The sequence below is a fragment of the Gallinula chloropus genome (genome assembly GCF_964237585.1).
Source record: "Gallinula chloropus genome assembly, chromosome: 1".
Taxonomy (NCBI): Eukaryota; Metazoa; Chordata; class Aves; order Gruiformes; family Rallidae; genus Gallinula; species Gallinula chloropus.
In genome coordinates, this window is record NC_140085.1 from 91,057,027 (window position 1) to 91,081,583 (window position 24,557).

Consider the following 24,557-nt stretch of genomic DNA (forward strand, 5'->3'; position numbering starts at 1 on the left):
ACTTTGCTTTGTAGCTTTATACTTGCAGGCTCAGTCTCTGAGTAGTAAATATTTTATATACTTAACCGCTGTGAGAGTTGATATCTCCTGTTATTGTCCTTGCTCTCGAGTCTTCTAGCTATAGTAAGAGAGAGAAATTTTTTGTACAGAATATTCCTTCCTTGGGATTTTAAGTTGACTGCCTAAAAGTGACTTTTATTACTAGTTTTCTAGTAGGACTGACTGATAATTATATACAGACAGCAGTGGATAACTATGCCTGATTTACACCTGGATATTTTTCCTTGTGTACATAAGCACTTTTATTTAAGACATTAAATTTTTTCGAATGAAAGGATGTTTTTCAAATCTGCTGCTTGCCCAGTGCAGAGATGAATTTTTAATCTCTTGCTTCTTACTAATACTAATAGCCTAGCAGTTATGTTCTGCAGTAATAGTTCCCCATTTCTGAATTAGTGGATAAAACTGATTAGCATTCTCTTGTAGATGTAAAAGCTGAGGGGAGGTAGGTGATGTTTAAGCACAGTTACACAGGTAATGGTGTGCCAGAGACAGCTTAAAGTAATAACTACCAGATTATATTCAGTTTCTAAAGTACAACTGCATTTTGATAATTTTTTAATTTTATGCATTTTATGCAGTTGAAGTGTCAGTCATGGGATGTATGAAGGCAAGCACTACATTTATGGATCTTACACATCTAAACACTTTTTTTTTTTTTGGAAGGAGGAAAACTGTAGGATGACAAAATGGTGTCATCTCAGTGAATTTGTTTACATGTTACCAAATAAACCACCATTTGATTTAATTATCCTGTACTTTGAATAAATGATTGTCTGAGATGAGAAATCTCTTAATGCCCAAAGTTACTGACAGTTTTTTGAAAAGCTTCTATATAAATGATTCTGTGTGGCAGCAAAATTGCCAAGAAACATCTTAGTGTTGAAATAACTGAAAGAATATACCCAAGCAAAGATGTTTCTCTGCTCTGAGTTGAGCTGTGGCTTTTGAGAATGTAGCCAAGTGCAAGGCAGTTTGAAAGAAAATGGCGCTTCACAGTTTATACACTGGCCATAGAAAGAAAGTAAACTTGGATTCACTGCTGAGTGAGTTCTTAGAAAGCTAAATAGTGGAACTGATGTGTATAGTGTTTCAGATCAGTATCTTGAATTACTAGGACTGGGTAGGGGGAATAATGCTTTCCTCATCAGGCATAATGTAGAATTAGGGTTGGCAAAAATGTCTGGCTGCCAGCTTGTTTTTCTTCTCCCCCTCCATCCCACTTCACACCAGTTTTACTTGCCACTATCTGTTTTCAGTATCAAAAGCCTTGATTCTAGCTTGTTTAGGAAAACTGTCTCAAAAAAAAAAAGATGGAAAAAAACCAGGGAAAGAAAAATAGCATGAAGAGAGGTGCATCTTTGTCACAGTGAACCTACACAAAAGTTTTCTGATTCAGTGAACCCATGAAGCCCAGAATCTGTGACCAAAGTAGGCATGTGTGTCCCCTTGAGCCTCCACCAGCGTCTTTAAATTAAAGATTTATTTTGGCACAGTGCTTTGGTCCCATCAGAGTGATATGCACAGAGAGCACTGCAATAGCTTTCTTTAACTAGAACCCAGATATCAAGGCAGGCAGAAATGTTCATACCCTCTTTCAGCCTAAAGCATTTTCCAGATAGGAATTAATTTATAATGAAAATGATGATAGTCTTAATTTTTAGAAGATAAATGATTACTAATTAGTTACAATAATTTGAAATTTTATAGCACTTTCCTCTATGGATATCAAAACACTTTGCTAAGATGGGTAAGTATTATTATCTCATTTTTCATGAGAGGTAACTGAAACAGCCAGAGGTGAAATGGCTGATACAAATTGTACACATCATTACTGGGCTTGGAATTAGAATTCAGGTCTCCAAACAGTCCACTATACACTCATGCAACTAGTCTGTAACTGTTTCTTCAGATTCAGTGATCTCAGTTCCATTACTCCATTAAAAATCACGAGTTTCATTTAAATATATTGAATCACAGAATCACAAGGTTGGAAAAGACTTTTAAGATCATTGAGTCCAACTGTTCCTGTCCTATGCTAAACCATATCCCTTTCCAGGCCCTGACAACTCTTTCAGTGAAAAGTTTTTTTCTAACATCTGGCCTGAATTTTCCCTGGCCCAGATTTGTGCCATTTCCCCTTGTCCTATCTCCTGTCACCTGGCTGAAGAGACCAAAACCCACCTCTCTACAACCTCCTTTCAGGTAGTTGTAGGCAGTGATTTCTTTGTATTTGTTTTCTGAATGTAAAACTTTCTGCACACCTATTTTCTGGTTTTTCTCAGTACTCTTGAGGGGTAAAAACTCAATTTTTAAATAAAATCTGCCGGAAAGTCAGTCTCTGGGAGAGACTTGGAGCATTTGAGGATTAAGTAGGGCAGGTTCACTATGTAATGACACAAATGATATGTCTACAATATTTCTTTGCCCTCGCTGTCCTTCTGATGGGTGGAATCGTGTTTGGACGCTTTGCCCTGCCTGAAATAACCAAAAAGTCTCAGATGCATCCTGCCTACATTCATTATTCTGAATATTTAGGTTTCTTTACATTCAACTTGTGAATTCATACAAAATTTCTCCAGTGTTCATTTTAAGATATTTTATTTGGAAATGAATACCATGCTTTAAATAAAAAGGCAGAACAAATTTAGAAAAAGCTTGTGGTTTTTTGTTCTCTTTTCAGAGATGTTTATATAAACAATCAATGTTTTTAATAAGAAAAAAATTGGATCTTTCCTACTCCAGAGGGCAATGGTAACTAATGAAATTGTAGCACTCTGAAATGATTTCTGGGATGTGTTAGTTGTTTAAAGTTTTTTTATTATTTATAAATGGTGTTAATTTTTTAAATTTTATTTTTTTCTTAAACATTAATCTCTCTTGTTTCTCCATTCAAGGTATTAGATAGTCTCAGAACATCTATCTCCTGATATTTTTTCAAAGTCCGCCAGAAAGGTGGAGGAGTAGCCTTCTTGTCTTGAAAACAGATTTCCTTCCAGGATATTAAAGAGTAGCCCAAAACATGTAATTCTGTCTTTAGTATCCCCTGTGATGCAGTATTGAGTCTTTCTATAGCAATATACCTAAGGCCCAGAGTCCTAAACCTGAACCAATGAATGCACCCTACAAATGAGGGCATATCTTTGAGTTATCCATGTGTAGTGTACAAGCAAATACTATGTAAGGAGAGGAAATGAAAATGGTCAAAACTGCAGATGAAGACAAAACCACCAGAAGTTTCTCTTCTCTACCACCAGGTAATGAGGATGTGCCATCTTTTCCAAGTGAACAGGAGGGAAATGATGAGAAGCCAGCAGAAGGTGCACAGGCAGATCACAGTGATGGCCGTGAGTATTTCCCACTGCTATGCAGCAATTCAGTACTGAACATGCAGAAGCTTCTGGCTACTCCCATTGCTCACCCCTTCCTTGCTTGTATGTATTCATCTTCAGTTGATGCTCTTGGTATTGCCAGGTTTCATTTTGACTCTGGTCAAAGATGACCCCATCTTTTGATGTTCTTGGCTGACCATTGTGTCTGCAGTTCTTGCTGTCCCTCAGCCCACAAAGTCTCTCCCCTGAAATTTTTTTGCTGCTGTAGACAGGTCTAATCAATTAATTAATTACTTGCTAGTACTGCAACCAATTAATTAATTAACTTCACTGGTCTCTGAAAGAGACATGTATCTCTCTTTTTTACACGGTTTTCAATTTGAAATGCACGTCCAATGTCTACTTCATATGTTCTTCTTGTCATCTAACACACTAGGTCTAGGTAGCATGGATAACAACATCCACTAGTGAGTGTCCTGTGCAATTTGGGAAGGATTTTTGATGAAATTACTTTCAGTGGTTTTTGGATCTTCCTAGTATACACTTTTCCTGTTGCAGGGTGTACTTCTTTCCCTAAGTTTTAAAATATGTTTTTTTTGAAAGCAAACCTTTCCTTACACTTAATGCTTAACACCAGGAAATCCACTGTTGGGCAGAAGGGATTTTATTTTACTACTACAAAACTGTATATTTATTTAAAATGGCATACATGAGTAAATTAGTCAAAGGAATTCATACCTAAGAGAGTAATCCCAGTTGTCCTTTGCAGAAGAGAGCAAAACTAGTCTTCCAAAGGAATCATCAACTGCAGAGGAGCCAGAGGAAGAAGAGGAGCAAGTGGAATCAGACACTGAGGGCGTTGGTGAGTACTGCTTTACACTGAGGAGATGTTGGCATGACCTAAAAATCCTATTACACTCTGGTTTTCATTTTTTCCCTGTTATTGTTATGAACAGCATCTCAGACCAGTACAGTCACAGTTACTGAGTTTCTCTGCTCCCTTTCATTTGGCTTACCTTGTGTGCTTCAGTATGCTCTTTCCCATGGCTGCTCTCTGACCCCTTTGGCTGTTCATTATAGAACACCTTAGAAAGTAAAAATCAAGGTAGTGTGAAAAGGTTACAAAATAGGTGATGGGGATTTGATGTGAGGTATCCAACCAAAAAGTACTTTTAACAGGTGCTTATGACTAGTTGGAAGTCAAGTTGACAGTATTCTGCATTGCAGTCCATTGAAGAGCTACACTGGGTCATGCATCAGCAGAATGCCTTTTTGAGGACAATGATGTCTTATGATTGTATAATGTGTGTTCAACAGCTACTGAAGAGAGACACTTAAAATTTTATTTGGTTTCTAAAGCTGAGGCCTAATCACCAGGCAAAGCTGAACTGAACTACTTTGGTAGGGCCTGAGTTTTAAAATGGGTGTTTTTAAACTAGTCTTGACATTTTTTTTCTTTAAAATCTTCTGTTTTGATTAGTCACAGTAAAGTTTTTAAAAGCCTGAGGGAGCACTTGTTAGAGGTTGTTCCAGGACCGGTTGTTACTAAGATGTGGTACCTGTGCTTTGAGCTAATGAGTGTCTTTTATTCTGTTGATGGAGGCAAGGAATGTGTGAATCCTTCCTTTTTGCAGTTAGGTGCTAATGCCAGCAAGGAGCCTAAAATACAGGTGAATATAAATTTCCTTTATGTTTCTGCTTTGAGATGCAGAAGGTGATTTGGAAGAGCAAGATAATAGTGAAGTAACCTTGGAGGAACAAAAAAGGCCTGAGAAGGTAGAAGAGAAAATCTCAGAAACTTTCTTCTATAGCTATGAAGATATATATTCAAGGCCACGTGTCACTGAAGGCTCTGGGATACCAATGAACCTTCTTACTCTGAAGTATCCTTCCTGTTGAGGTTGTGCAAGTTTAAAGCAAAGAATGTTTAATATATATTCTTAAAATTGTACTTGTCTAATTTGGAGTAGCCTATGTGGCATTAGTGGGATACCTTTGGTTGTGACACAGATACAAATCCCAACCAGTTATGATTCTTGGTGAATTTAATCTTAAATGCTGTCATGGCCTCGTAACATTTTTCATTGGGCATAATTCTTACTAAAGTATTCTCATAGAATATGATCATAGCCAAGTTAATGTGACCAGGCAGAAGACCAATGTAAGAATATCTCCTGCAAAGCTCTCCCTTTCTGTTTAGCCACACTGGTGTTCCCCAAGAAGCTGAGGGCAGGGTAGGAGAAGAACAGCCGTGTGTCTCAACCTCGTCACCGAACTGCTAAAGGGAAACTGGAGAAGAAACCAGGTAGATTTGCAGCCTGGTGCTCAGATGATCTAAACTGGTAGAATGAAGGAAGTGATGCCTATCAATTAACAGCTACAAGTAGTCCCTTTGCTAGGTATGGTCAAGAGGATGTGATAGGTGTGACTTTCACAAGAGCTGCTGGTTTTCTCTGCAGATACAGTCAAGTTGCTGTTGAAGACTGGATTTCACCCTTCTCTACATCTGCCTGCAAATATTTAAGAAGTGAGCTTGAGCACTTCCTCGGTTAGATCTCTTGTGTGTAGAACAGTTCCTAGTAATCTGATGCACATATCTTACATTTTGTTTGACAAGAGAACATGGACAAAGTATGAATTCCTTGCAGCCCCAAAGGATCCATCAGAGAAGTGTTGCCCTGTAAAGGACATGAAAGGATAGATGAACTTGAGAAAGGTCTTCATTTATGCCTTCATCTCTGTTGTAGTTTTGCGTGGATGGGTTCTGGTGGAGAATGGGGTGGCTTCTGCAAGAAGCAGCTAGAAGCTTTCCCCAGGCCCAAGAGAGCAAACAACAGCTGACTCAAGGTTGGAGTCATTGCTGACCAAGGCCAAGCCAATGAGCAACTGTCACAGCGTCTCTGGGAATCACATTTAGGATTAAAAAAACCCCTACAAGCAGCTGCTTTTTGCCCCCAGAGAAGGGAGTGAGAAGATGTAAGGAACTGTGCAGGCACCAAGGCCAGTGAAGGGGGGAGGAGGCGGCACCCCAGGTGCCAGAGAGAAAGATGCCCCTGCAGCCTGTGGAGAAACTCGTGGTAGAGCGGGTGCCCCACTGCTGCCCATGGAAAAGGCCAAGACCCCACCTGCAGCCCATGGAGAGGCCCCACGCTGGAGCAGGTGGAGACATACAGAAGACGCTGTGACTCTGTTGGAGCAAGCCTCTGCCAGCACTTGCAGCCCGTGGAGAGAGACAGAGACACAGAGATGAGCGCGAGGGAGACCCACACTGGAGCAGGTTTGCTGGGGGAAGAGGCTTGTGAACCTGTGGGGGACCAGGCTGGAACAGTCTGGGCCTGAGAGACTGAGAGACATTCTATGATTTATGACTGCACCCCATAGCAGTGACCCACACTGGGGCAGCTGGTGAAGAGCTGAAGCCCTGTGGGAAAGGACTCATGTTGAAGAAGTTCAGGGAGAACTGTCTCCCATGGGTGTGACCCTATGCTGGAGCAGGGAAGGGTGTGAGGAATGTCCCTCCTGAATAAGGAGAACATCTCATGAGGAACTGACCAAAACCCCCATTCCCCCAGTCCCTGCCCCTGCCTGTGCCACAATGGAGAGGAAGAGGGATGTGAAATCATGACTAAAGTCTGCTAGGAAGGGAGGGGTGGGGCAAGGTGCTTTCAGATCTGGTCACACTTCTCATTACCCGACTCTGGTGTTGCTAGGTGTGCAGTGCAATGTAATAAGTTAGAGAGTTTCTTTCCTTTATTCTATGTTGAGTCTGTTTTACCCGTGATGCTGATTGCAGAGTGATCTCTCCCTGTCCTTATCTTGACTCCTGAGCCTCTCAATAGATATTTTCTCCCCTGTCCAGCTGAAAAGGGGAGTGATAGAGCAGTTTTGGTGGGTCTCTGGCTTTCAGCCAGGACTAAACCACCACACCCTCAGTTATAGAGGCTTAATATGTTTAACATTCAATATCTACTGAACAAAACTGTCTTCTACCATTACACTTTCAGTCACCAGATCCAGTATTCCCATCTCAGTTTTGGTTTAAGTGTTTCTGTTCATTTAGTAATCTTTTCTAGAAGCCAGTGTCAAATCATTTCCTTACTGAACTGCTCGCAGACATTCTTTTGGATATGACTGCACCAGAAGTGTAAACCTGCTGCTGATGGATAGCCAAACGCTGATGTATATAGCGGGCAACCAAGTGGTGCTCCTGGACCTGAAAACTAAATCACAAAGTTACTTGCGGAGCAGCAGCGGTGGTGGAATTGGGTTTATCACGGTACGGCTTTTGTTCTGTCTTTCAGGATGTTGGTCGCTTTCTAGAGGCAAAATGTTCACTTGGTTGCTTCTACAGCTGCCCGTGCATATACATATGAAAGTATGGTATTGATTAGGAGGGCATGCAGGCTGTGCAGCGTGGGCTACTCAGTCTGTCATAATTGACAGAGAGCAAATACCTGCATACCTCAGTTCAGGTACCTTAAAGGATTGACAGGTGCCAGCTGGGATTGATTTTTAGAACTAGCACATCCTTATTTCAATTCATATTGACTTCTTTTTTTCTTTTTCAACACTTATCTTTCCTAGTTGCAGCTGATACTAGTATAGAGTTTTTGCCTGCAGTTAAAATTTAGAATGTCATGTTCCTAGATAAATGAAGAGAAGTATCTGGTTTCACTCTAGTAAGGGCTTGGACCAAGAGCTTGGACTCTCAAACGCTTACTGTAGATTTGAAGCATCTGAACCTGTAAATGGCTCTGCCATCCCTCAGTTGTATTCCACATAAGCAAAGCTTTCAGAATATTAGCCTCAGACTGCTCTGGTCTTTTGTAAGCAGCCTTGTCGAGGAATCATGGTACAGCTTTGTGTCTTCAGAACAAGGTCATTCAGGATGGCTTTTCTGCTGCTGAAGTAGATGGCATCTACTGACACAAATGCTGCTTATGGAAAGATCAGCTAGTGGGTTGAGTGAGGTAGGAATAGTAAAAGGATTCACAATAAAGCAGATCATTTCAGTTTGTCATGGTTCTGCATTATACATGCAAGATACCATTTTGTATCTTCATTCTGATTGTGAGCAATAGTTGGCAATTCAGAACAAACACACAGAAAAACATAACCTGGTACTTATGGCAGTAATTTTTGACTAATGAGCGAGTAAATGTGGTAACTCAATAACTAGCAGGATAGAGACAAAAGTGTCATTACAGCATGCAATGGGATTTTTGCTTTTTCAAGGCACACCCTACTAAGCAGTACTTTGCAGTAGGAGAAAAAGGAACGAAGCCAAACCTCATCATCTACGATTACCCTTCACTGAGGCCCTACAGAATACTGCGAGGTAGTGTAAAAAGTTCTACTTTCACTTTACAAAGTGGGGCCAGTGTTCGTAGATTCCAGCAGATGGAGTAGTGGGTCACTTTAGAAATTTAGAAGGAAATACAGTCTTTTGGTCCTCCAAAGCACAATAAACCCCACTAATTTCAAGCTTTTTCATTATTCCACAGGAGGAAATTTTTTATTTGGTAGAAATAGCCAGTTGAGAGCTATTATCTAGCGCAAAAAAGTGCAGTGAAAGTTGACCTCCTTGTAAGTAGATTTCTTATTGTTTCTCCCTGTTTTCCATGTGTTTCTTTGGGCTTGTATGTTTCTTCAGGTGGAACAGAGAAAGCCTATGTTTTTGGTGATTTCAATGATGCTGGCACTCTGCTGGCCAGTGTTGGCAGCAGCCCTGACTACATGCTGACTATCTGGGACTGGAAACAAGAAAAGATTGTGTTGAGGTCAAAAGCTTTTTCACAGGATGTTTACAAGGTCACATTTTCTGCTGATAATGAAGAACAATTGACTACATCTGGATCAGGACACATCAAGTAAGTTTACTGATTGGAATTAATACATAATACCTGTAAAGTCATAGCACGTAGATGATGACTAACAGGAATGTATCATTAGCAAACACGGACCAATGAGAAATGTTATTTTACCTGGCTGTGACCGTTACAAAAGTGAGACAGTTCAAGTCCTTCAGCCAGTTGGCCAAGTCTCTGAACACCTTTGCTGTGCAAAAAGGCTGATGCTTGATGTTGAACGTCGGTACCATTGGCTTCATTCTTCTAATTTCAACAAGCACCGGGGAGAATTAATAGAAAATGTTTTTATATATGTGTACACATACACATGCACGCCTTCTAGCTGGTTACATATCACACGTGCCTTCTGGGCCTTCTAACTTTGATTTCTTGAGCTCATCTGTTGTTTGGGCAGCCATTAGAACTGGTTGCCAAATGGATCAGAAACCCTCTGATACCACCAAAACCCTGCAAGGAAGCTTGACTAAAGATACGCTTCCATAAACTCTCTTCGCTGTAAGTTCATGGATCTGTTTGTAATAAAAAAAATAAACAGTAACTTCAAGCGTTTTGGGGCAGAGATTAGCTTTTTGTTCCATATTTATCGAGTGTTCAATGTTAATACAGAAGAGACTTAAAATATGACTTGGATGCTGTTATAATAGAAATGAAAACTTAAAAATTCTAATACAGTTGAGGTTTATTGGATTTTAACAGATCAGTCAGATCAAACCCTGAGATTTGCTCTATAGTTTGGTTGCAAGGTGGGTCTGAAATAACAAATGGCTATTTAGACCCAGAATGTATGTGGTTTAGAACATACTGTTTATGTAAATCTGACAAAATATCTTGTAAACTTTCTTTTGAGTTAAAATACTGTGAATAAACTCTGACATGCATAATGTTTATCATGTTATAAAAGCTCTCAAATGTGTTCTCAAATTCCAGTTTCCAACACATCTTAAAAGTAATGTCTCCTGCACACAAAGTGAACAATCCCTAATTAAAGTAGATGCTAATTTTTTTGTAATGCAGTCATTTAAAGTTATGTTTTATACAGTTAAAATATAATGATCAAATAGGAACAGCTGTGAAGATCTAGGATAAAACCTTTAATTCAGTGGGATCTTTACAGTCAAGCTCAAGTCCATGGGAATACTTGGATGAAATTCAGTAAAGATCTTAGTCTCTTGGATTTACAAAGTTGAGCATCATACAGTGAAGACAGCAAGAGTAAAATAGGTATCCTTAACTAAGTGTATTGCTTTTAGCTAGAAGGATGTAGCTATATATTTTAAATAGCAGTTTAATCTTCGTTCTGCCTATTCCTAGCTTTTTCAGAGGGGTAGCGTAGGGAAATGTTTGTGTAGTTATAAAGCTTTATCTCATTTTACAAAGAAAAACCCGAGGTCTTCTGTGACAAGGAATAAATGAACAACCTGTACCTCAGAGGCATCCCTGATAAGATTATGACAGCATCTGAGAAGGACTAAGAGTGTGTTGAGGAAATGTTGTATCAGAGAGCAATCCTTTATCTGTACCCAGGTTCTGGAAGATGGCTCTCACATTCACGGGTCTCAAGTTACAAGGAGCTTTGGGCAGGTTTGGAAAATCAGCAGTGACTGACATTGTAGGTTATGTGGAGCTGCCTGATGGGAAGGTAAGTAAGAACAAGTTTAATTGATTTTATGTTTCCTCTCAGGTTTTGATATAAAGTCTAGTGCTTAGGTTGGAGACTTACTATTTGCTTCAAAGTGATTTGAATTAGACCCTCAATGCACTGCTCTGATAAGCTAATATTGACATTCATTTGCCCAAAACCTGTCTTAACTTTGTAATAATTGAAAAGTACGGTATTGTAATTCCCAGACAAAAGATCTCTGTGGGCTTAGAGCTGAGACTCCTCTAATGGAGCGGTGAAGACGTTAGTGTAAAGAAATACAAAGACTGTAGCCCTTCTCTTTAACCATTTCACTGCATGTAAATTATGTCACATTGCTAAAAAGTTGAATCTTCTCACCCTTTACACTTTCTCTTGCAAATATCTGCACATTGGTGTCGATTCAATGCTTGCATGGAAGGAAGCCACAATGTTAACCAGATTCTTGCCAATATTTCTGCATTGGTGAAGTGCAGGTCCTTATGTGCTTGATCTTCATTTGCATTGAAGGTTATCTCAGGGACTGAGTGGGGCAACTTGCTGCTTTGGGAAGGGGGCCTCATTAAGGTAGAGCTCTGTCAAGCTGGACACAAGCCCTGTCACAGTGGTCCTGTTAACCAGTTAGTTCTGGATGAAGGGGAACTTGTCACTGTTGGAAAAGATGGCTTCATTCGGGTGAGTTTTTCTTCAGTTCTGCCTTTAGATATGCAAATCTGTGGTCAGAAGGTAAATATTATGTATTTTCTTTACCAGGGCTAATTTATGGAGGTCATTTTCTTTCTGAGAATGAACTTTTAGAACAAAGACAATAAGAGCACATCTTCACAGTATATATGTTTGAATCAGATAGTATTCCTCTGTTTAATAGGAGTAAATAAAGCATCTTTTAGTCCAATAAATCAAATTCATTTTCAGTGATTCTCTAGCAGCTTTATTCTTGCCTGCATTTTAACTTTTTTTCATGTGTAGTTTTGGTTGGTCTTTGCAATTCTCAGCATGTTATTTTAAAGGATAAACTACAGCAGTATTTGAAATTAATTTTCTGAGTGAAAACTTGGATTATTAATATTGAAATAACATAGAAATTAACAAGCATCTCAGAAATACATGTGCTGAATTAAAGGAAAAATTGGAAGACAAGGCACCCTGAAGTTAACATAGAATTCAATAACTTAAGGTCAAAAAGCTTTCATTATCCATACCACCAGTTTCTGATCTCACCTGTTGATTGTCAAGGATTTTTGCAATCTTGTTTGCCTGTTCTTTAAGGGAAGATATGTGTCTTCTGCTGACATGTGAAAGACCCTGATAATCAATGGGAATCCGACTGTTATAGACAGTGGTGGGTTTCAAAACTCTGGAGTTTTTGTTGTTCTGTTTTGCAAATAGATTTAGGAAATTATATAGGAAAATCCACTTGATTTTAAGGGTGCCAACTAATCTCTTGTCCTTATCCCACAGAGCAGAACATGGATGTATTAGATTTCCTGTTCTTTCTTCTGTGTTGCCCCAGTATGAGCAGCACTGTGAGCAGGCAGATAGAATGCGCTCTGTATAGTTCTGAGGCTGTTCTTTGCTGTGTGTAGCTCTGCTACTGTCTGGGCTGAATTTAAGCTGTTGTTTTGGAATTGGACAGAGAACTATTACACATACTTTGCATTGCACCCAAGTGTAGCAGGTAGTAGTTGCTGATTGTCAGTGTTCTAGGTTCTGCTCAAAGCAGTGAGATGGATATGACAGGTTTCATGCTCTACCTGTATAATCTACGCTTTCCTGGTGTCTTGTAATTTTGAATTTCCTTATTAATTCTGTAAGAAAGCATAACCCTGTCTTATAAGAACCTATTTAATTCTTCCAATGTCACAAAGGTGTGGAACTTCGAGACAATAGATGCTGCTGATTCTGTGGATGACACAGGATTACTGGAGGTAAAGCCTATGAATGAACTTCATGTTGGCAAGAATGTCAGTCTGAGTTTCATGTCGAAAGTTTACGACTCTGGACAGCCTGTTTGGTATGCTCAGGTAAGATACATTCAGGTACATATATCTCTGTGGTGAAACAGAATGAAGGAGGTGATCTTAAGTAACAGCAGGAGTTACAAATCAGGAAGGTTTTGATTGTGGGTTTTTTTTGGTAGAATTCAATCATCTTCTGGATACACAGGTGCTCTTGTATATGTATATATAGGCATGTATGTAATCTTTCCAGCACTGGAACAGGCTTCCTAGATAGGTGGTTGTCAGTCTTTAAAAGGCATTTGGACAATGCCCCTAATAACATGCTTTAACTTTTGTTCAGCCTTGAAGTGGTCAGGCAGTTGGACTAGATGGTCCTTGTAGGTCCCTTCCAATGGAACAATTCTGTGCTGTTCTCTTCTATATTTTTAGTGTACAGTAACATGTGAGACTGGCTTTCAGAGCCAGAGCTGCGAAAGAGTAGGAGAATGTCAAAGGATATTGTCCAAGTTCTGTTATCCTGGACTGATGGATAGAACCAATAGGACCAACATCACCACATTCAGTTATTTCAGTTTCATAACAATAATCATTAATGAATTCTTAGGGAGTCACTGTGGGCAGTTTTATTTCCAGATTGAGTTTGAAAATATTAAAGTCGCATGTTTTGGTTTTTTCTTCCTCAGGATACCAATGGAGCAATCTGGAAGCTGGATTTGACTTTTTCAAATATGGTAAATTTGTTTTCTTTTTCTCACTTCTGATTTCTTCCTTTGCAATGGCTACTCCTCTTTAACTGTACTGGGTGTATCTGCAATGATGTTTGTGTTTTATAAAGTTGCACAGTTGAAATGTTAGTGTTGAAACAGATTTATTTTTATGATGTTATAGATTGTAGTAATTGTGCATAAATTATTATTTATTATATAAATAATAATTATTTTTGATTCCTGAAATTTCAGCTGCCAAGTTCATTTCCTTAAAGGAGTTTTACTCTCGTAAACTGGTAATAGAAACTGTATGGAGGCAGTAAATAAGTTCAAGGAGTATTGATATTGTCTATCTAGATAGGTGTTTGAAATGATTCTTACTGTTGTCACTAAATGACATTAAGAATTAGGAAAAAACAAGATGATGGTTTTATCCTACTGGTTACTAATATGACTGGTGTTGATGTTTTTTGGTGGAGAAATAGATGATACTGTTAAAATGGTATTTCATTTGTGCACCTAAACATATTAAAGTAAATGGGAACAATCCCGTTGAGTGGAATTCCGTGGCAACAAGTAGAATTATGTTCCAAGAATTTTATGGTAAATAAAAGGTATATGAAACACACTATAAAAACAATACAGAAGATCTAAAACAAAACCTAGAATTTCTTGGATTATGAAATTATTTCCCAGACAGCATAAACCCTGGGCTTGAGAGCATTTTCTTTGCCTTCAGAGCAAGAGCTCTTTGTTAAAAATACTAATTCCAAGCCTGAAGCCACTTAATGAAAGCCATCCTCTTTAGTTTCACATAGAAAATGATGGAATTTTAAATTAATTTAATGTTCTTGCACTAATTTTTCTCATGATCTAAATGAAAAAAAAAAGGAAAGGGAAGAGAGTTACATATAGGTACTTTGCGTGCCAAATTTTGTTCACACAAACAGCACCAGTCTAGACTTTTCAGGTTCCCTGTAGGTATGGCTGGTAATACCTTGTAAATGCAGCTCCAGAATGTAGCAGAATTTCTGTTGTTCTGTTTTACACCTCAGACCCGTGATCCAAAGTGCCTGTTTACTTTCCACTCTGGAAGGATTGAGGCCATGAGTGTCTCTTCCACTACGTACCTTATCGCCACCACTGCTCTTGACCGTAAGTACACTACTCCTTTCCTCTTGTACCAATGTAATTGTTTTTGAAAAGCAGTGATGCTTGGTTTGGAGCTATTCTGTTTTCAACTTCAGTTGTGCATTTGCTCTTGAAAAATCACTTTACAGGACAATTGTTATACTTGGGATTAGTTCTTTAATAGTTGAGACAAATCATGAATGTTTTGAAACAATGCATTAAGACTGCTTCATCTTAAAAGCCCAGGATTTTAATGAGAGAAGTTGTTAATGGGAAACTTTGTAAATTCTGTTTGTTCTGAAGGAACAGCTGAAAAGAGGAGACGTTTAGCTTGAATAACTGCATTTGTATTCAAGGTTCTCGGTCGATAACTTGGGGTTTTTGTTTTGTAAGGAATTAGTTACATCTCTACCGTTGTGTAAGTTATTGTGAATATTAATATTTGTGGCTTGCTTAGAAAATACAATAGTTGTCTTGCTCTCAACAACAGCGAACACGTAATTACAGAATTTATTTAACTTATATAAATATTGTAATTTAGGCCTCTCAGCTTTTTAAAGATTTGCAAGAAGAACTGTTGGCCAAAACATTAACAATGTCATTTACACTTCTCAGAAAATGCTACAAGGTCTTTAACTCAATTCTTGTCGGCATTTTTTTGTCATTTGTCTGTGCTATACAATGTACATGCTCTTCTAGCCTGAAGACAAACTCCTACCACTTGAGCAAATGACATTTAGGATATATGCCAGCTGGAACAGAATTTTATACAGACCAATATGTGTGTCTTTGAATCTGTGAATTTCACCTCTGGTGAAACTGGCTTTTCTTTGGACAACCTCCAATTTTCATCCATTTAAGCATTTTCCTCCTTAGGCAGTCCCAAGTACTAGCTTATCATCATTCCTATGCTATCAGTACAGACTTCCTTTACAGTATGTAACAGGTCTGTGATTACTTGAAAATTGCACATGGTAGTCAGCATGGGACTTCTTATTACAACCCTCAGTCCCAGCAACTCTTGGCAGCATGTAAGTTAGAGCGAAGAGAGCTTGTGTTTTGTTCATGAGCACCATGCCAGCTGTAGTACTCCATAACCATCAGTCATGTCTTTCCAGGTGGGCATTTGATACTCAAAGAGAAGAATAAGTAACATTCTATCCAGCTTCTAATGAAAATAAATAGACTTTTTTTTTTTTCCATAAATGTTAACAGGTAAGTGTTGTTGCAATAAATAAATTCTTACTGTCTCCATTTCTCACAGGGTCAGTGCGTGTCTATGACTTCATCAGCAACAGTCAGCTGATTGAAATGAAGTTTAAACAAGGAGGGACAGCACTGACGTGGGCACCTCGTGTTGTGAGTTTTCAGGTGTTAACAAAACTTCATAAGGGGCCTATAAACCTGCCAGCATCTAGAAACTTGCTCACCATACAAGACCTTAAAGAAGTCACTGTGGGCCACAGTGGAATTTACTGTGGTAGTATGTATATATAAGTTTGTGTAACAGTATGTATGCACATGGGATGAGTACAGTTTGACTTTACTGTGGATTACCAGGTGTCCTATTTGCATCTTCCTGAGATTTTAAAATCAGATCTCAGTGTGCAGGCCCAGGAAGTACTCTTAGTTTATAGACTAACAGCTTCTATTTAACCCACACAGAGTAATTATCAATTAACATGAGTTAGTTAACACATTCTGAAATGACAGGCCAGACAATCCACAAACATTTGGAGATAAATCCTAAAAAAATCTGTTGCCAGAACTGATCAGTTGTGGAGTGTGGAGTCTATCGCTTTTAGACATATTTGCTAATTTTAATTAAAATCATGTCTAGTTATGTTCTGAGGAAACATAACAAGCCTGGTGTGTTAATTATAAACAAATTTATGGCAGAAAGTTCTTACTTGAGTTTCCAAGGCAAGGGTAACACTTAGTGCTCTTAGGCATAATGTTGGCCATGCAGACTTTCAGGGATGTACCGGTGATGACCTGTTCAATCAAGAAGTAAGCTGATTGCTTATACAGCATTGGAAAACTCAGTTCAGTTTTACAAAAGTTGGTACTAAACACAGTCTGAAAAATCAGGTGTACTTAGTCTATCTGTCTGTGTTTGAGGTCCCCTTAGATACTTCAAATATCCCACTAGATATTTGAAGATCTGCACTATTAGTCTAAGAAAATTTTATCCAGCATACTTTGAAGCATCTGTATACCATAATAGCCTCATAGGCAAGCTATCAACAGTTTAGATAAGTGAACAGTGACGTGGATTTAAAACTGCCTCAATGGCTGGCCTCCAGTGGGGAGTGATTAGCAGCACAAAGTCCCATTAGAGGCAAGTCTCTAGCTGCATACCTTAGGGTCATTGTGGGTGCCAGCATTCTTCATTAGTTACCTGGACACTGGAACAGAGTGCACCCTCAGCAATTGCACAGATAATATAAAACTGGGAGGAGTGGCTGATACTCTAGAGGGTTGTGCTGCCATTCAAGGGGATCTGGACAGGCTGGAGAATTGGGCTGAGGAGAATCTCAAAATTCAGCAAGGGAAAATGTGAAGTCCTGCCTCTGGGTAGGAATAACCCCAGACATCAGTACAGCATGGGGACCCACCAGCTGGAAAGCAGCTCTCAGACAGGAAGTCCCAAAGAAGTCCAACAGCATCCTGGGCTGCGTTAGGAAGGGGATTACCAGCTGGTTGAAGGAGGTGATCCTCCCTCTTTACTCAGCACCGGGGAAGCCACATCTGGAGTGCTGGCTCCCTAGTAGAGGAAAGATACAGAATTAATGGAGTCAAACACAGAGCAATAAATTTGAGGTTCATGAGTGGCTCTTCTTCATCTTTTAACTGAGCAATATGGAGGGGCTTTTTAAGATAAGACATCACAGGCTCATCTCCTCAGATAATGGGAAGACAGTTACCTCCAGTTCCCTTCTGATCAGTAAACTTTTTCATGCCATAGTTCATACTGTTGCCAATGGCTCACATTGCTTATCCATTCACTCTCGCCTCTTCACACAGTAATTCACCTTCTGGTATCATTTCTGGTGGGCATTTATATTGATCTCTGCCATGTCTAGAGCTGGCTCAGCTTGTACATCACTTTAAGACACTACCATGTATGGCTAGTATCAGCTAAATCTGCAAGTCCAGAGAGATCCAGCTAAAACACAGGCCTGATTCTGCTAACTCTTCTCTCTCTCAATTCAAGACTTGCCTACAGGTCCCATGGTAAAGACTCCATAGCCTCCTCTTCCCCTCTCAAGTAGCTGTCCCTGTAGGCAACTGTACTTTACGTGCAGTCAGCCAGACCCAAGCCTGTGCTCTCACCTCTTCAAAAATCATATCCACATATGATGCCCCATATTATATTCGGGGTGGTAGAATAATTCCTTTTTTAAGTTCCAACTCTGCTCCTTAAGCAGCAGCTACTAATGTATTTGTGTATCAGTATGGATTACCTCTTCCTTAGGTGTTACAACCACATCCTCATTAACAATTTCAGTCTCAATGGCATGTTATTGGTAAAAGGACTCAAACAATCCAAACCAAAAAGAAACCCTGAGTCCTCCCACCCCCTTTACAGTAGTGTGCTAGCATAAACATGTATGAAACATTCTTTATGCTTTAGCAATGCTTCATGTAAGATGAGTTACAGGTTAATGCCAGAGCGTGTGCCGTACGCTGGCTTATTCTAAGCTCTCAGATATACACTGTGATTTTTATATATTTTTATATATTTTTTTTGTCTTCGTTCTTTCACTCAAAGGTAAATCCTAAAGGAGGTCTAATTGCAGTGGGGTTTGAAGATGGTGTGGTACGCATAATTGAAGTTTATGATCCCAAAGGACTGCCTGTTCTTGCAGGACAGACCAATACAAAGAATGCAGAAATACATCTGAAACAAGCTTTCAAACCTCATTCTGCTGCAGTTACAGCCTTGGCATATGAACCAAATGGAGAGGTGTTTGCCTCAGGGGTATGTATCACTTCTTTTGAGTATTAAGCCACAAGTGTAGAGATTATTTAAAGAGATAAGGTTTTTTCCTGACCACACGGTTATGCTTCTGTTACTGCTGTTGATGGCTGCTTGTCGTTTGCTGCAGTGCTGGGGGAAAAGAAGGATCTGTTTGCACTCAGGTTTGTTTTCTGAAGGAAAGTAACCATGCAATTCATACAATTCATTTTGTGACTTACTGGGCTGTTTAGTGTGAATACTGTAATCCCCTTTGGAGATGGATGGATTTGGTTCATTTTGGAATTAGTTTAGTAGTGTCTTGGAATTGGTAAAAGCAAGTTTGTTCAAAGGCATGCTTGGCAGCATGCCAGCTGCTGCTACCCAGCGCTGCTTGGCCTTACAACAGGATCTGCAGTTGGTTTGTCAGCGGCCCTCCTAGTCTTTGACATGATTTCCCGTCAGTACAGAGAGTAAGTCTCTACTCTTTAAAAGCTAGTCTTCAGCCACAGTCAGTGCATTTGCAATTGTGTTCCTTGAGGTAAAACACCATGCAGGATTTAAGCTGTTGTGTCATACTGAGCATCCATTCTGGATTTTCAACCTGTGCTGTCTGGCCTACAAAGTCACCTTTGCCTGAGATTTAAAGCAGCTCCCAGGGCAGGGGGCAGAAAGCTCAGGGCTGGGGGTGTCAGTTGAGGCTCATCAGGGCAGTGAAGGGCTATGGCTGCACTCAGGACCTTGGAGCAATGTAGGCAGGTTTTCTATTTTCTCCCTCTAATCATCATGGAAATCCAATTCGAAATTCCCAGGCACTTGTAAGTCCCCCTGTTGAGCCACAACACGTTTCTGTCATAAAGCACTTAAAATCTTTCAAACTTTTGGTCACCTTAGATCCAGTCTTCACCTTTGTTGTTTTTTTTCTTCCTCAGAGTAAAGACAGAACTGTTTTCTTTTTTGCTGTTGAAGATGAATACAAACCAGTTGGATTCATTTGTGTCCCTGGGCCTGTTCAAGCACTAGAGTGGTCTCCACCTTCTCATGTGAGTAATGCATGTTTCTTTTCCTTCCTTCCCTACAGTATTAAAATGTAGTTTTGAAAAGAACTTCTGGTTAAAGTAGATGAAGATCCATGACCTAAGCCATGTTCTCTGTAGATAATTAAAAAGATGTTCTGCTACTTTGTTTTTCATGCTGCTTCAGAAAGACAGGTTATGTGTAAAGGGCAGAAACATATGCAAAGCACAAAATTTTGCTTAGCTTCTTGAGTTCCTGCCTTGAAGAAACAAGCCTTTGCCTTAGCTTTTGGAAGGTCTTAGTTGTCTTTGATAACAGTTATTTGAGCATTATTGCCTGTGCCTCTTGCCCATATTAAGACACTATTGCAAAGCTTTCAAACCTCATTCAGAAAGCTTCTGGGTGCTTCTTGGAATTCATACTCTTGAAGTGTGTTAGTGACAAATTCAAGTAGAGCCTTGCGAATATTCTAAAAATTGTATAAGGATAGAGTAACATCTCAATTTTTGATTGGTCCAGTATTCTTATTTAGAAGGGACATTGTTCATTCTATTTAGACGCTGACAAAGTGGCCAGCAAGATGTGTTATACTTGTGCACAGTGAAAAAATGTATCTATTATTGCTTGTTCATGGGAATTGATAAAAACGGTGTTGGCAAAAGAACTCTTGCTGGTATGTACTCTGTCTTACTGCAGAAATGGAATATCTTGATCTCACAGTTACATTTGGAGCCCTTTCCTTGAGGACAAGGTACTCTTACGTACTAAAAAAACCCCACTCATTGTGTCTTTGATATGTTAGGTTCCCTCTGAGCATTTTTGTCTGCTGGTATCAGGGCTCCACTGCTAGATATGAACACTTACTAAACACTTACGAGCATCTCAGTGTTACATTGCATTTTTTTTTCCTCTTAAAAAAACCCCAAAGCACACCTTGGTGATTAAATACTATACATTTAATGAATGCATTTATAAGGCTGAGATTTTATAGACATAAGAACCGTGTAATTTCTAGTTAAGGTTTCCATAGCAACCTTAATATGGCCCCTATGCAGGTTTTAACGATGGGTGGGATAAAATAAGCCTCTATTCATCAAGTCACTTACAAAGTGAAACTAAGAACAGATTTCCCTTTTAAAATCTCAAAACACTAAATAGCAGTTACCTTTACCTCGCCTGCTCTTCCTAACTGCATTTTAAAGGTCCTGGCAGGTACCAGCAGAGAAGAAGCTCAAAGCTAAGTAGCATTTGGCAAGATTCCGAGCCCAGTCTTGAAGATATAAGGGATTTATTAGTACAGAAACATAAGAACTTTCAACCAAATACCAAAACAAAACTTCAGCTCTGAACTTCTGGGTCAGGTCCATCCTTTAGTTTAACCAAACTGCCAAAACATCATCATGCTGCTTTCAAGCTAGACAGTGTCAGAATGACAGGTGTTTTGTATATGGCCAGGACTTCCTAATTTCCTCCACTTTGCCCAGGTTACATATAGTATAAAGAAGCTTGCTAATTTCTGATGCCCATTAAAAAGTGGTCCTTTAAATAAGAGCACAGGTAATGTCTCCTGGCTGGAGCTTGGCTTTGCACCTATGCATCTTCTGACTCACTTGCTCCCCATTTCTTTCAATTCCATGTATGCATTTGCCCTATACTTGTATTTTTTGTGGTTTTGTACAGGTGAAGAGCATGCTGCTCGTTCTTTGTGAGAATGGCTTTGTTCTCCAGGTTCCTGTCCCTCTCCCAGAGGAACAAGATATGGTGTCCACTTATCAAATAAAAAACCTGCCGACGCAGTACTTCCACTTTTATAGTATTAAATCCCGAATCAAGGTAAAGAACTATCCTGTGGAGAAATTACATGTTTGTGTGCCAGAGGACAAAACTGCCCACAAATATTTCTCTATTGCATCATAGGATTTTTGCTACATTTCCTGAAGGGGAAGGTCAGGCAGAGTCCATTTGTGGCTGAGTCACTTAATGTGAAATTACAAGTTGTTCTTCGTTTATTCAAATAGAGCATACGCCACACTGAAAGTACCATGTGCATTTTTGTGGGGGTTGAAAGACAGCATTAGTGAAAGGGAAAAAGATAGTGTCACATGTTTGTTCTTCATGTATTTTCATTTTAGTCATTTTCAGAAAAAGCCCATTTCTTGTGGTTGATGTTAGCCCTGGAGGAAATCCCTTTGAACAGTCATAAAATACCCATGTGGGAACTGAGGCAAACATGAAACATCACTTTTGCTTTTCCTCCTTTCCTAGTCATATATTTCTGGGGTTTAAATGTTGTAATAACTTTAAAGATGTGGTTTTTATTTCTGAGAACTAGCATTTTGGAAGATACACAGGGCTAAAGAAAAAGAGTATTAACTATAGCTCTCAGCTTTAGTTAACTCTGTGAAATTAAAAAGCAAGCTGATGTCAGGCAGTGAGCAGGCTCTATGTCCCATGTTCAACCCACCGCAGTCCAGCAGCCTCTCTGACTATTCTTTACCTGCAATTTCTCTGCTTTCCCTATTAACTTCTCTTGTCTTCTCAGTTGTGCATTACTGAAAGCTTCATTTCTTGTTAAAGCTAGGAGGAGGTCAGCATTCAGGAGAGTAATTTCTTGGTGGTTTTCTCACAGGAAGAACCACGATGATCACAAAGCTAGCATGTACGTGTGTGGAAAGATTGAAAGAATGTGTTTTGTTGGTTTGAGGTTTTTTCTTTGGGATTTTTGTTTGTTTGTTTGTTTTGGTTTTGTTGGGGGTTTTTTTAGTAAAAGAGAAAAATATTTGTGGAAGACTCTCTAAATCTTCAAAATAAAAAAGGTTTCTATGTAGAGAGAATATTGATTGCTTTTTTTTTCTCTAGGAAAATAGATCAATAATAAACTGCAATAAGAATGTTTTTAGAGAAGATATAAGGAAAGATTTCTAACAGTAAGGGTGCTAAAGCACTAAAATATTTTGATTAGGCTGTAGAGTCCCCACACCAGACTTTTTAAAGGGTAGGTCAGACAAACATCAGCTGATAATATTTAACATTTGCATGATTCTTCTGCTTTCAGGCAAAAGAATGCCCTTCTGAAATCCTTTCCAGACTTTTCTCTATGATTTGCTATCTGGTATCTTTGATCTTCTTTTAGAGAATGTTTGATATCTGTTTATGCTAAAGTAGGCTTGAATGGAAAGAGGTTTTTAAAGTTTTACAAATCCACAAATGTCTTCCTTTCATTTTTCAGAAGTAGTAAAGTCCATTACAGCTTCTCTTTTTACTCTACTTCAATGATGCATTAGGACTTGGGAATCTTAAGTTCAGCATTACAGTGTTTTTTCCTTTCTCCTGGGCCGGCAGAGGGCAGGACTTAGGAGTTCTGCAGAAGTAGTATACTCACTGTGCAATTTGGGGAATAACCTCTCTTAGGAAATGCTGAAGTCTGCCTCTCATGCAGAGTGGTTTCTGTTTCAAAGAACCATGAATTAAAATACTTTGGATGAGGGAAATGGAGGAATTTCCACTGGAAACTCTCGTGAAGTCTGTTTGATCTCTGCTTAGTTGAAAGAAAAGAGATTTCTCTAGATAATAGAATCACAGACTGGTTTGGGTTGGAAGGGACCTCAAAGATCATCTACTTCCACCCCCCCACCATGGGCAGGGACACCCTCTGCTAGACCAGGTTGCCCAAAGCCTCATCCAACCTGGCCTTGAACATTTCCAAGGAGGGGGCAGCCACAGCTTCTCTGGGCAGCCTGTGCCAGTGCATCATCCTCATAGTAAAGAATTTCCTTCTAATAGCTAATCTAAATCTACTCTTCTTTGGCTTAAGGCCATTACCCTTTGTCCTGTGGCATGCCATTGTCAACAACTCCTCTCCAGATTTCCTGCAGACCTCTTTCAGGTACTGGAAAGCTACATAAAGATCTCCCTGGAGCCTTCTTTTCTCCAGGCTGAACAAGACCAACTCTCTAAGCCTGTGTTCACAGGAGAGATGATCCAGCCTTTGGATCATCTTTGTAGCCCTCCTCTGGACTTGTTCTAATGGTCCTTCTTATTTATGTTGGGGGCCACAGAGCCAGGCACAGTACTCCAGATGGGGTCTCAGGAGAGCGGAGTAGAGGGGGACAACCTCCTCCCTTGACCTTTTAGTCACACTTCTTTTGATGAAGCCCGGGATACACTTGGCTTTCTGGGCTGCAAGCACATGTTGCTGGGTCATGTTGAGCTTCTCATCACCAACACCCCCAAGTCCTTTTCCTCAAGGTTACACTCAATCCACTATTCACCCAGCCTTTATATACAGATATTCTGTGTATATATAATGCCAGGAACAGCTTGGTTTTAATTGAAGAGACTCCTTCAGTCTGTAATGTGTGGAGTGCCTTGTTTTCATGTCTCCATGTTTTTCCACTTCTTTTAATAGCTGGAAGAGGAGATTGCCCTGAGAGAGAAAAAAAAGCAAGAGAAGGAGAAAGCAAAGCTTGAATGGATACAGCAGCAACAGGAGATGGGAAAGGAAATAGAAGAACCTGAAGAGGAAAGTGAAGAGGAAGAAGAGCCATTACCACCTCTGTACATACCAGAGAAGCCCAGTCCCATACTCTGTGGGTTTTATTCAGCACCAGGAAAATTCTGGCTCTCCTTGGTATATCAGTTTATATTTCATCTTAATGGGTTTACAAGATTTGGCAACCTTTCCTTCACACCTGGGTATCTTAGAAGACTGATTATTTGAAACCTGATACCTCTTGGACATGGAATCCCCTTCATACTTGACAGTTTCAGTGGTCTTTATGAAGTGAATCAGTAGTGTCACTCCAGATTGTTGAGTAAATTTCCGATAGGCACACTTCTTGGTGACGCCTGAATGGGAACAAAGGCTAAGCTGTTTGAT

The 24,557-nt window shown here is 39.5% G+C and overlaps 1 protein-coding gene across 1 annotated transcript in view; it reads left to right on the forward strand.

Annotated features, from left to right (window-relative positions):
• The window catches only part of CFAP44 (cilia and flagella associated protein 44), a gene marked incomplete at its 5' end in the record, with an annotated part of 47,416 nt that overhangs the window by 1,686 nt on the left and 21,173 nt on the right, over positions 1–24,557 (forward strand). The window contains 15 exon segments of the mRNA XM_084275377.1: positions 4,162–4,254; positions 5,098–5,275; positions 7,506–7,668; positions 8,628–8,730; positions 9,046–9,262; positions 10,787–10,901; positions 11,412–11,576; positions 12,770–12,925; positions 13,546–13,593; positions 14,625–14,724; positions 15,965–16,059; positions 18,476–18,685; positions 19,594–19,704; positions 21,359–21,511; positions 24,087–24,308. Of these exon segments, the coding sequence (XP_084131503.1) occupies positions 4,162–4,254; positions 5,098–5,275; positions 7,506–7,668; positions 8,628–8,730; positions 9,046–9,262; positions 10,787–10,901; positions 11,412–11,576; positions 12,770–12,925; positions 13,546–13,593; positions 14,625–14,724; positions 15,965–16,059; positions 18,476–18,685; positions 19,594–19,704; positions 21,359–21,511; positions 24,087–24,308 (2,129 nt within the window).